At 38.8% G+C, this 12,544-nt stretch overlaps 1 protein-coding gene across 1 annotated transcript in view; it reads left to right on the forward strand.

Moving 5' to 3' along the window:
• Positions 1 to 811: 811 nt before the first annotated feature.
• The window catches only part of LOC140272137 (nucleolar protein 4-like), a 163,572-nt gene continuing 151,839 nt past the window's right edge, over positions 812 to 12,544 (forward strand). The window contains exon 1 of the mRNA XM_072367486.1: positions 812 to 1,234. Within this exon, the coding sequence (XP_072223587.1) occupies positions 827 to 1,234 (408 nt within the window). The 5' untranslated portion in view covers positions 812 to 826. The remainder of the gene's footprint in view (positions 1,235 to 12,544) is intronic.

Raw genomic sequence — 12,544 nt, forward strand, 5'->3', positions numbered from 1 at the left:
AGCTTAAATTGCCTTTTGGATGAAAACCCAGATACACATATATAGAAGGGGAAAAAAGTATTTTAGTCACAGGTGAAAGATAAAGCAAAGTGGCACTGACCCCACTGGGATTGAGAGTAGCTACTGCTACAGATTTGGCTTCTGAATTTGAGGATTATTTAGTTTTAATAAAATATTGGAAACGCTGTTTATTCTATTTTGTTTTAGAATAAAAAGACTAAATAATCGTAGGAAGAGGAGATGGTAGAGGAGTGAAGGAGATGGCTCAGGAGGGGAGGCGGTGACCGACATCCCTCACGGGACAGGACGATGAGCCCACAGGTGCATCGGAGGAAGGCACGCGGGACCGGCGCCCCTACCAGTTGCTTTCCTCTCTCTCACTATTCGTGCCGAAATGACCTTAAATTTAAAGGGAATCGGGTTTGGGGTGTGAACTCGCCGTGAGCTTTTCCTGTCTCTCTTTTGGCAGCTCTCCTTTGACGTGTAATAGCAAAGAGGGGAAGAAGCAGGACGTGAGATCCAAACAGCTCATTTTAAGACGGTCATTTAAAAAATGAATGGCACTTGTTCAGAGAGTAGTTTTTCTTGAGGAGTGGGGACAGTTTTAAGTATAAGACTGGTTCTTTCAAAGCCTACGAACACCTTTGAAGTTTTGGTTCGCGGACTGTTTTTCGCCATAATTATAGAGCTGAGTTTTGTGTCACGGTGGCAGGAAACCACTGTTTCTGTGATTTAAGCAACGAGCTAGCACAACCGATACGAACTCTAATGCAATTTCACGGGTCTTTTGACTTATTTGATTAGAAAAAGTACACAGAACTTGACTATGACAATGAGAAAAGCCTGCAGTATGTGGGACACAGTAACCACTTCCACCACAAACAATCAGCACCAGATCCACAGCACCCAGAGTCCCATCAGCAACAATCCGACAGCGGAGGCCGATGGAGTGCCAGAGGAGGTCAGTCAATTTCAGGACTGGTGCCTACGATCATACGGGGATTCCGGGAAGACCAAAACAGTGACCCGACGGAAATACAACAAAATCCTTCAGACCCTACTCCAAGGGGACGGGGAGAACAGCGGAGTGTTCCTGCAGGAGAAAGGCAAAAACCATGTCAACGCCAAATTTAAATTATGGGTCAGGTCGAAAGGTTTCCGGGTTGGGAAGCTGCAGGACTCCAAGAGCGGGTCATCGGATAGAGCAGTGCTGTATGTCCCCATCAAAGCGACGGTTAGTTCACCTTCCTCTTTTTTCCCTGGGCTGTGTGTGTGTGTGTGTTTTAAAGTTCTTTTTCAGTGTATGTAGAAAAATAGGATTAGAAATGATTTTAATTATAGACTCAACTTATTCATTTATTTTATAATCGGTCCATTTGTAGCTTACTGTAACACCAAAGTATAATCAAACTACCCACCGAGGCAGCTCTATTTCTAATGAAATGAAACCAAATGGTGGAAGCAGCAACTTCCATTTAACTGCAGTCAGTACAGATCCACAGAACACTAAATAATGCTTCTGTCATGACAGCTGTGAAAGTCATCCAGCAGAAGGATGCATTTGGCATCTGCTGGAAATTATGAAGCAATTCTGTGAGATAGAAGGCCATAAATGACAGGGTGCATCACTGAATCTGATAAAGGGAGACTCTGGACTACTTTTCATTGCTGTCAGTTTAGAAAAGACAGACCTGATTGCCACATTTTCCACTTAGCCTCAGGTTTTAAGTACTATTTATATGTCTTTTTTAACATTTGAAAGAAATCTAACTCCAGTGACAGAAAAATGTTTTCACTTAAATTTAAGTCTACTCTCATGATTCACCTTGGTGAACGTGTTATTATTTTTGTAGCTGTGTTTTGCAAAACAAATTTCGGAGGCCTTTGTGGATATCATGCCTTGCCTTCATAATGCCATGAACAGATTTAAGTAATCAATTTACTTCAAACAAAATGGAGTGAACAGAAGAAACCCCTAAACCAAAGTGAAACTTGATAAACTTCAAACTCTCTTACATTAATGGTTAGTTGAAGCATCCTGGAGAAATTCTGAAAAATGATGAAATCATCACACTTTGGACGATGTACATTCAGCTTTAATATTGGTTAGAAACAATCAAAACACAGGTATAACACAAAATTATTTGCTTTGATTGTGAATGTTTATTTGATAGTGGCTTTGTGAAAAAACCCTTGTTTGTTTGTTTTTTTAGATATGAAGTAGAAGAAATTAAATATGAAATCAGCTTGTAAGTTGCATCTATGAAACAAATAAAACGTTTAAAGATGTAATTGAGTCTGCAGTTAAAGCTTAAGTACCTGTTGCACCTGGCAGGAAACCAGGGCTCAACAAGAGAGTTGTCAGTGAAAACAATAACAAAAAACCTCCTTCAACAAGGTCATTTAACTCAGAATCTGGCAAAAGATTTAGGATTTTCCCAGTCAGTCAAACATTTTGAGAAAGTAAAAACATCATGTGGAGGTTGTAAAAGGGAAACATCCATGTTTGTGGATCAAAGACATCAAATGTCAGGACAGGAAAAGTTAAAGAAAATAGAAAACTCACAGCAAAAGAAATGGGAAAAAAAGGGCAGAAACAGGAGAACGTTTGTGACCAAAGTGGAAGAACTCTGCTGAAGGAAATGGTATTTACACCCAGAAAAGCCAAATGTAAACCATCATTAACACCTTAACAGAAGAGGGTTACATCAGTCTTAGAAGAAGCAGTCATAGACAAAGGAAAGCAGGAAAATATGCAGAACAGCTGTCTTGGGAATTTGGCTGTATTAATAATTAGGGGTGTGACGATACACTCAGCTCACAAGAACAAGATTTTAAGAAAACTACAATGTCTAAATATATGACTGGACCAGGAGACTTGTATTTAACAGCATGAGCTTTTAATAAACTTCTTCCACAAATTGAAACTAAAAATAAAATTTATAAAAGTTAAAATAAAAAAGTGCAAACCAGATTATGTGCAAAACCAAATCAAAGTTCTATTCTGTCAGTACAGAGTGCAAATCTTTAATCTTTTATCGATGAATCAATTTTTGTTGTCCAGACATCAGACCTTTGGTTGGATATCGATCACTCTTGCCTTGCATGTATGCCTTGACCTAAGGGCCCAGATCAGCTTTGATACCCTCACTTTTCTTCCCATCATTGTTCGTAATCATTTTCTTTGCTCTGAGCAGTTTTGGAATGTTAGTCAAATTGTTCAGGATCCTTTTTTTTCTTTGACATAATTTAGGCCTTTAATCGTGCAGTTCAAAGATCTGTGCTTTACCTCACTTAGAGCAGCTCTGCCTTCAGAATATTTACTTTTTTACTTAAGTGCACCAGAACAACTTAAACAACCCAGATAATTTCTTATGTAATATTCTAATGAATCAGTATAACACATGAATACAGCTTTTCATTCATCACTTTCACATTCTGCACCTCACATTCACTCTACTTTCCATCTATAAGAATATGTTTGGATCAGTGTATTCAGTAGGTGTTGCGTTTAGTGGGTGGGTTTGAAACCTGATATGAAACCACTCACCATGAAGTAATCGGCTGTTTTATCCCTTATACTCTTTCCCCCCTGGTACAGTGTATATACTGTGCACATCTAAAATAAAGATAGTCAGCAAACTCACGAGTAGGGGTCCTTTAAAGGCTTCATCATGGTGCTGGCATGAGAATGTCAGCCTTCATGCTTTGATATAAAAAACAACACCTAAAACATTTGGTAGATCATACCAATATTGGTTCTCCAGTTTCTGTGAATTCTCTCAGCCATGACTTGACTTTGTGCTAAATGAACATCTGCTTACCTCTGCATGAATGCATACAAACACTGAGAGCTCTCAGCCAGAGAAACTCTAAAAACACACAAAATAAGCACAACTTTAACTTGTGATATAATATGCAGAAAAATTCAAAACACAGACGGAACACACTGTAGAACTTTAACATCTGGTGGCACCTTGTTAAGAAGAGCGTGAGCGTTTGGCATCCCCACAGAATGTACCTGCGATATTGAACATTCTCAAATCGAGCACTAACCTATACTTTGTATGTAGTTAAATATTGGAGTCTCACACTCATTGTGTTTTAACCAATAACTGTGCTTGTATTTATCCAAATCAGTTTAATTAAATTTTATTTGTTTAGCTCCAAATCCTTAATCCCTCAACAATTTTGCTCGCTCCCCCTTTATCTTCTTTTAGTTTCAGCTTTTTTTTTTTAAATGCACCGTAAAAATAAATGTGTAAATGAATGAATATGTCATGGTTCGACTGTCTGGTCTCAGACCTGCTTCAGGTGGCAATTCTCAATTTGTAAAAGAGCAAAGATTTAAAATGCTCTACTTGTTCATTTGAAATCTTCTTTTAAACTCTTTAAGAGGGCTGTTAAATCTTAATTCAGCAACAAACTTGTGCTAGTATCTAGTTTTAAACATTGTGTTTTAACTGGATTTATTTTGGACATTTTGTTACTTCTTATCTCTTCACTGCGATACTTGCATTGAAACGTTGTTTTCAGTTTATCCATGTACTTTGGTGTCTCTCCCAATCAAATAAATTTTAAAATAAACAAATGAATCAATAAGAATTGCTCTAATGAAAAGCCTAACTTCTATCATTATTGTGAACTTATATACTAAATAACTATATGTAACTCTGGTACTTTTAAAGGATAGACCACTGATCAACTAGCACTCAGAATCTTTAGCAAAACATTTTGTTTTTACTGTTACTCACTCTCAGGGTTGAACGAGAGAAGAAGGAAGCAGGGTTGAAATAGCTTAATGCTAAGTCACTGTGACCGAAGCAGAGGAGCCTCAGCTCACCCTGTCCTTATGATCTGGGCAGTTCCAGGTGTTGGAGGGAGATTCTCCAGCATCTCCTATCAGCTGCCACCTTACAGGATTCACCTTCTTCACTCCCCAGCTGAACACTCCATACGCCATGCTTATTGTCTTGTTGTTAAATGTAGTGTTTCATCAGTTGGAACACTTAATGAACATCACACATCTGAAAGTTTACCAAGAACCTGTGACAACTTTATATGAATCATAACACTCATCATGACACTTGGGATACTTTGTTAAACATCTGCAACCAAAGTTGATCATGAATAAAAAATAATACATTTCTGTCAATAAGAGTTGGTATGAAAACCACAACACTTCTACCAAAACAATTTCCTGTCTAAGCTTATAAATGTGTGTCTAACCATTTGAGTCTTGTTGAGCATATACATGCAGGAATAACTTAAGCTACAGCTGCATTGCCTGGGTGTGTTACTCTGGTCTGAAAGAGCTGGAGGATTTCAGTCCGACTAATGTGTTTTCATGCACACAAGTCCAATTTAGGTCAGACTCGTAGTGCATCGTAAAAGTACTTACTGACAATTCTTTGCAAAGAATTGTGAATTAAATGTTAAATCTATCATTGTTTTCAGCCAATCAGAAATGGAAAACCAAGACAAATTTAAACTGAGCAATACTGAACCACTATTGCTTCACAAATGAACAATTTGGTCTTGAATCTACCAGTCGCATAAGTCTTTATTTCTAACCAGAGAAATACTGTCCTCAGTGAAAGTCACTGCCCCCCTTGGCTCACTACCATATGTTTAACTTTTAGACTAGATGCCAGAAGGTGGAGCTCCTCTATTAGCAGTGAAAGGAATCTGTTGCACAGACACCACAGACTTGCTTTCACCTGTCTGATCTTCTTCATCTGAGTATAAATTTGAATTAATATCTTCAGTTTTGAATGTTGGTCTTTTGCTGTGCTCGGATTGAAAAGGCCAAACAAGAGTTATATTTATCCCTCTGTAATGTGCAGGGATTGTAGCCGTACAAAGAAGGAGCCATCTTACATCACTACTATCCATAGTGCACCGTGATGTAAATCATTCTCTGAAAGTATAAAAGCAAATGCCTCTTGAGTCTTTTAAGAATTGAATCTATATAACCAAGGACGATGTTAATCTGATAAGCAATTCAAGTGATATTCATTGAAGCGCCATTTAAGTAGAGTTCAAATTGGGCTCTCTATGATTCATCCATTATCTAACACTCTGAAATGGTTGTACATGTATTGTATTAATATAAAAACATTAAAGAGATTAATCTTTGATGAGGATTATTGTCAGGTGTCATCGGGGACACAGGAATCTTTGTTAATCATGTATGGGTCAACGACATGATGCTTGTTTGCAGAATCCATACGTTTTTTTTTAAACATATAAGTAGTAAAATCTGAAAGTAAATTTAAAAGCATTTATGTGCATTCTTTTTTAGGATATATTCTTGGGTTATAAATTTTGAAATATGTGCATAATTGTGGGAAGAATGTCAATATGGTGTTACTATCAAAACACTGTACCAAATAATTGAAGCTGCTTAAAACTTAAATTCTATCATCATATCAATTTACAGAATTTAAAAATATTTAATCAATTTCAAAATGGGAAATAATTTTGCTGCATAAAGAATGTAGACAGGATTTATCCATTTGTCAATGTGAAGAGTTATTTCTGTGAGCTGTAATGAACTGCTGTAGCGCCCTCTGTTACAGTAGATATAGACATATTTATTTCCTCTTGACTGCATTACTGATAAATGATTTGGTCACAATCAGATAAATTACAGGCGAAAAACAAATTTCTGTATAATTTCAAAGAAAAATATTTGCAGAGTAATATTGTAGTTTACAAGGAAAAACATCCAGTTAAGTTGGTAGTTTTTTTGTACACTGTCATGTTTGTTAGTTTTGTTAGGTTTTAAGTTCCTGGTTAGTCTTTAGTTTTGCCATGTTTTCCTGTTTCTTCTGCCCTGCCATCAGCTTCACCCACATCACCTGTGTTTTTCCCTCCGCTGCCTTCACTCACTAATCACCTCCCTTCAGTATTTAGTCTCCAGGGGCCTCATGTACAAAGACTTGCGTGGATTTCCTACTGAAACATGGCGTACGCTCAAACCAAAATGCCCTCCAACGTACAAATATATCCAGATGTATCAATGTGTGCGCATGCATGAATCCAAGCACATTTTGTTTGTACATCCCAATCAACGTGGAATTGAGCGCACATGTCAATGTACCCGACTCCTCCCTGTCCACGTCCCTACTTAAATATGCAAATCATATTTAAATTGGCCCTGCACCTGCGATTCCTCTCTCTGCACGATCAGAAAATAAAGAAAAAAGAATTAGTAAGACGGGATAAAAGAATAACTTAAAGGAAAGCGAGATGGAGGTGCTACTTTTCTGAAGTGGAGGCCCGCAAAAATGTGCTCTTTGGCACGCTGTCCTACGATATAAGCAGCAAACGTAAGAGGAGTGGGTGGGAGAGCGTGAGCGAGGCCTTTAATGCTGTGGGGTCTGAGAAGCGCACACAAGCAGAGGTGAAGAAGAAGTGGTCCAATACCGCCGAAGTGTGGCCAAAACAGGCAAGGGGGGAGAGTCGGCACAGCTATGGGTGACACTGCTCTCTCAGGGGTGGTGTGTGGGAGTGTGGGTGACTCTGATTACCCCCAAGGTAAATACCTATATTTGTGTAACTCACAACAAATGTGTTCACACAGTGACCTTCACACAGTGCAGAAGTGTGTCGGGGAAAAGGTGAGGCTAACTAAGACATTTCACACTTTACGCACAGGGTTATTAACATTTGCACACAGAGACGATCAGGGGCTTGTTAGAAAGATCTTAAGCTGTTGTTTATCCAGCAAAAAACACCAAGTTACTAACTTTAACCACCAACTATGATGCTGTGAAGATGAGATAGAAATTGGGGGCGCACATGCTCAATACACCTCACTTGGAATAATATTAGGACAATTACACAAATAAAGTTACTTACCAAGAAGCCACCCATCGCGCACAGTGCCAGCTAGTAGTCTGTTCCCAACAATTCTCTTACTGAATGTATGAATCGTGCGTTGAACCAGGCCACCCCCACAAAGCATCACATACGATCTGTACATTGATGAAATGAAAATGTTTCCTGTTGATATACAAATTCATCATCTGATGGAGCTTTTATAGCAATGTGTGTGCAGTCGATAGCTCCGATTACATTAGGAAAACCGGCTGTCGCTGCAAATTGCGCTTCAATGTTGGCCTGTTGGACTGCATTTTGGGAATTTGATATACCTGCTGAGATGCAGATAATTCCGTCCCACTTGGCTGGCATGGTTCGGCTCAGGGTCAACTGGCACAGTCCCAATCGGTTGGCCAGCTCCCTTTGGAATGCCCCGGTTGCTTAAACCCCAGTGTGCAAATCACCTGTGGCACAAGCAGCGCATGGTTCCTCGCTGTGTTGCGCTCCAACGCCGGCACAGCTCTGCGCACAGTTCCAGGAGGATTGCCCTCAAAACGGCTGATGAGCCAGTTGTCATAATGTGCCAGCAAATCCTGTCAGTCTCTGAACACACGCTTTCTTCCAACTGCACCATTTACAATGTCTTCCAATACCACTAAAGCAGCCGTTGTTTTTAATGGTATGGATTGCAACACTTTGCGCATGCTTTTATATCCACTCGTGTAATTTCAGACGCGTGTTAATTGTTCATCAGTGTTAATTGTTCATGTGTCTCAAATGTGCACATCACTCATTCTGAGGACAAATTGTGTTCACATTTATTTTTTATAACAGTTTCCCAACATCACCTCTAAGTTTCACCAAAGAATCATCAGCTGTATAAAGTGCGTATGACAGCCCTGAAGTTGGCTTGAGGCACTGCGCATTTCCACGGTCATTTTGCTCTTGATACATTAATCGTTGACGTGAAAAAGACGTGAACGCCACTTTTTTTTGCGTACGTACCCTCTGTGCATGAGGCCCCAGGTTTTTTCACGTTCAGTGCCGGATCCTCACTGTCATTGATCCCATGTCCAGTCAGGTTTGTCTGTGTCAGGTTAGTTCCGATGTTTTTTGATAGTCACAGTCAGGTTTTGTTTTTGCCAAGTTTTTTCCATAGTTTAGGTTTTATTGTATCCCGGCTCAGCTGTGCTTTTTTGTATTTTGAAATAAATCAAGTTTTTGTTTTGAAATATCTGCATCCGGTTCCTACCTTCACCACGCAGCGCACACCACCCAACGTAACACACATATAAGCCAATAACGTACATACACTCTGCTACACAAAGCAGATAGAAAATGCCTATATTGAAATTGAAATAGGACAGCTATTGACACAACTGTCCAAATGCATCCAAATACTGCTTCTTTCTCTGTTTTCACTCATCTTTGCACCACACTCCAAGTCTTTACTCTCTCTCATTCAGCGCGCTGCTGCCCCCGCCCCTCCCTGATTGGTGGTATGATCCTTGTCAATCCTCACGTGAATTGGTGCACAGCATGCATGTGACACCTGTAGCCAATGCCCGCAGTAAAAAAAGAGAAAAGTAAAAAAAACAACAATTTGCATATGTTAATATATTTTCAGTACGCTGTATGAAATCATTGTGAAGTCCACTGCAGTGAATGTATGTGAAATAGAACTTTCTACATAATAACAAACTTGCTCATCTTCTTCCCTGGTTCCTCCTGCCCTCTTTCCTCCTTTCCATCCATGTCCTCCTCTCTCCCTGTGTGCTGTCTACCAAAAGACAAACATAACAGTCTAATCTAGGGTATGAATTGATCAGTATCACGGTAATCAATATTATTCATAACATTAATCTTATTGTCATGGACCGGCAGGACACAGGACACAAATGCAGGGTTTCAAAATAAGTCAGTTTATTTGTAATAAACAACTTATGGTTCTCCTGAGCAGAGCAAATCAAGAGGCTGTGAAATCCTAATACACTAACCTCAATAACTATACTTGAGGCGAGTGTAACTATAAACCTTATCAAAACAAAGCTCACTCCACTCCAGGAGGAAAACAGAAAGGGCTTTGAAAGGTAACAAATAAACTTACACGCTCTCCTGATGAGGCGGAATAAACAAATGACGGTAAACGGAGGCACGATCACAAACTCAAAATCTCTCCACTACGGGAGGCACTATGTAACTTTACAATTAACGCCGAGCTGTCCTCAAAACGCAACACTCCTCTGTCGGAGGTTCTATGAAACTTTAACAAGAAATCAAATCGCAACACTCCTCTGTCGGAGGTTCTATGAAACTTTAACAAGAAATCAAAACGCAACACTCCTCTGTCGGAGGTTCTATGAAACTTTAACAAGAAATCAAAACGCAACACTCCTCTGTCGGAGGTTCTATGAAACTTTAGCGAGAACAGAAAATCACTCCTTAATGGAGGAAACAAAACAGACTATGAAACTTACGAGATCTAAAATATGACTATGGATCAAAAACATTAACAAACAATAGATCACTCTGTAGGAGGAACACTCGACTACAGGGACGTGGAGTCAATGCTATGGTTTTCAAGACGCTAGAGTGAAGAACACGGAAAGGCTGCGACACACTGGCCCAAGACAAGGAAGACGCAGACTATTTGAATACACGAGGAGCCATGGGGAACAGGTGGAAACACTTTGGATTCAGGGAAGACAATCAGACGCTTGACACGGGAGAAAGGGCAAGATACCTGAAACAAGAGGATAGTTAATATTTCAAAATAAAACAGGAAATGACGAGACAAGACATGGTTCAAAACGTAAAACGTGACACTTATTGAATGGTAGCTTGTTTAAATACCTTCAAAACAGAATCTTCCAATGTTTGAGGATTTGATTCAATACCTCAACTTTTTAAAGTTGTTCTACTTTTAAACTACTACTTTAAAGTCCAACTCTACAAGGATAACAGACAATGTAGCAAAGTTTACTAAAATATTAAGGGTATTAGTTAGTTTAGCTGGCAAGGCAGAGCCAGAGAGTCAACATAAACCATCCTGCATCTCGGAGTTTACCTAATTTCTAATTTGAGTCATAAGTAGCAACTAAAGTTTAATGTTGGGTGTACATTGGTACATTGGACTGCTATGTGTGCAGACATGCACACTGATGTGCACAATGCAATTGGCTGTACAGACCTTGACAGCTTAGAGCTCACTTCAGCTTGTATTTTAAAGGAAACTGCATTGGCTGATATTGTAGATTAATAATAATAATTAAAAAAAAAGATTTATAAGCTGTCCCCATTACTATTATTTCCAAGTTACCCAACATTGCCATCTTATTAAATCTCCTGTGAGGTTATTCTTGGGCTCAATAATCAACTTTGGGTAAAAGTAAAAACAGTTTGGCAATGACTATGTGCAATGCAGGGTAAGGCACAAGTATCACTGTCCTCGCCTTTCAGATGCAAACTTGTCATTTTGCGTGTTTATTAAAACAAAAGGTAGTTTTTTAATACAGTATTTGGTTTCTAAAGGGAGACGTTTAGATTCAGAATTTAAAATACATTATAAACTAAAGATGCTGTTTTTAAGCGCTGATGATGAAATACAGATGGATCTGTTGTCAGTTACCTTGAATTATGCTGGATTTCTTTTGTAACACGCTCAGCCCTCAGCTCTTACTCAGTGTTCTCCTGTTGCCATGGTGAACGGGTCACTTGGCCACTATTATGGTGAAAAGAAATTAAAACAAGTCTTAATTAGACTTCAAGGCTTCAATTACATGAGTTCCTCCTGCCTCCTCCTCCTCTCCTGACCTTCTTCCTTGTATCATCACTTCCCTCTTGCACCTGGAAGTCAAGCTGGCACAATAACATTCAGCCAATAGGCATAATTAGTGAGATCAGTCAGCCATCATTGACTGTCTGGGATTTTTAACTGTGACAGCTTCCAAAATGATGCACCCTTTCGCCTAAAACGCTAAATTTTTCTTAAGAGTGAATTAATTATTTTGGTTAATTTGAAGTGTCATTTTGGATTTCAGTTGACTTTGATTTTATTAACAGTAATTCGTAAATGGTTTCCTGATTTCTTCATGCCCTACACTACCACAACAATGACATATGACCTATTCTTCACGGAATATGGTGCAATTCTTCAAAGACAAGAAAGAAGACTACAATTCAGTAAACTCAGATGTGATCAATAAAAACACTTTTTTTATTTAGGAGGAAGTAGTTTGCTCAGACACATACTTTCATCTGAAATATCAGTTGCGTTTGACTATACAGTCTCCACAGCTGGTGTCATCTCTTTTTTTCCAGCTAACATTTTACCATTTTCCAGCTTTTTCTATTATAAAGAACGAGCTCAACTGCCAGCAGGAATAAAATTCAGAGCAAAACTTTTCTAGTGCACTTAAACAGAGATAATCTTTCTCTATTACAATTCAACCATGACTTCAAACTTTTTCAACTTCTAAAATTAGCTCAATTTTGTTATACATTTTACACACATTTTGTTGTGTTAGCAAGCACTTCAAGATCTATATAATTCTAAAGAAGTCAAGGAGAGCATCAACGTAATATAACTGCCTTTGGTTTCTCCAAAGTATCAAAGAAGTCCTGTTTATGTGTTTTTCGACTTATACAAGCACGCTGATTCTTGTCTTTACTTTGCAAACTGGACAAAGAGGGGACATCAAGTCTCATCCATGAACAC

The sequence above is a fragment of the Leuresthes tenuis genome, unplaced genomic scaffold (assembly GCF_036924035.1).
Source record: "Leuresthes tenuis unplaced genomic scaffold, fLeuTen1.0.hap1 SCAF_16, whole genome shotgun sequence".
Lineage (NCBI taxonomy): Eukaryota > Metazoa > Chordata > Actinopteri > Atheriniformes > Atherinopsidae > Leuresthes > Leuresthes tenuis.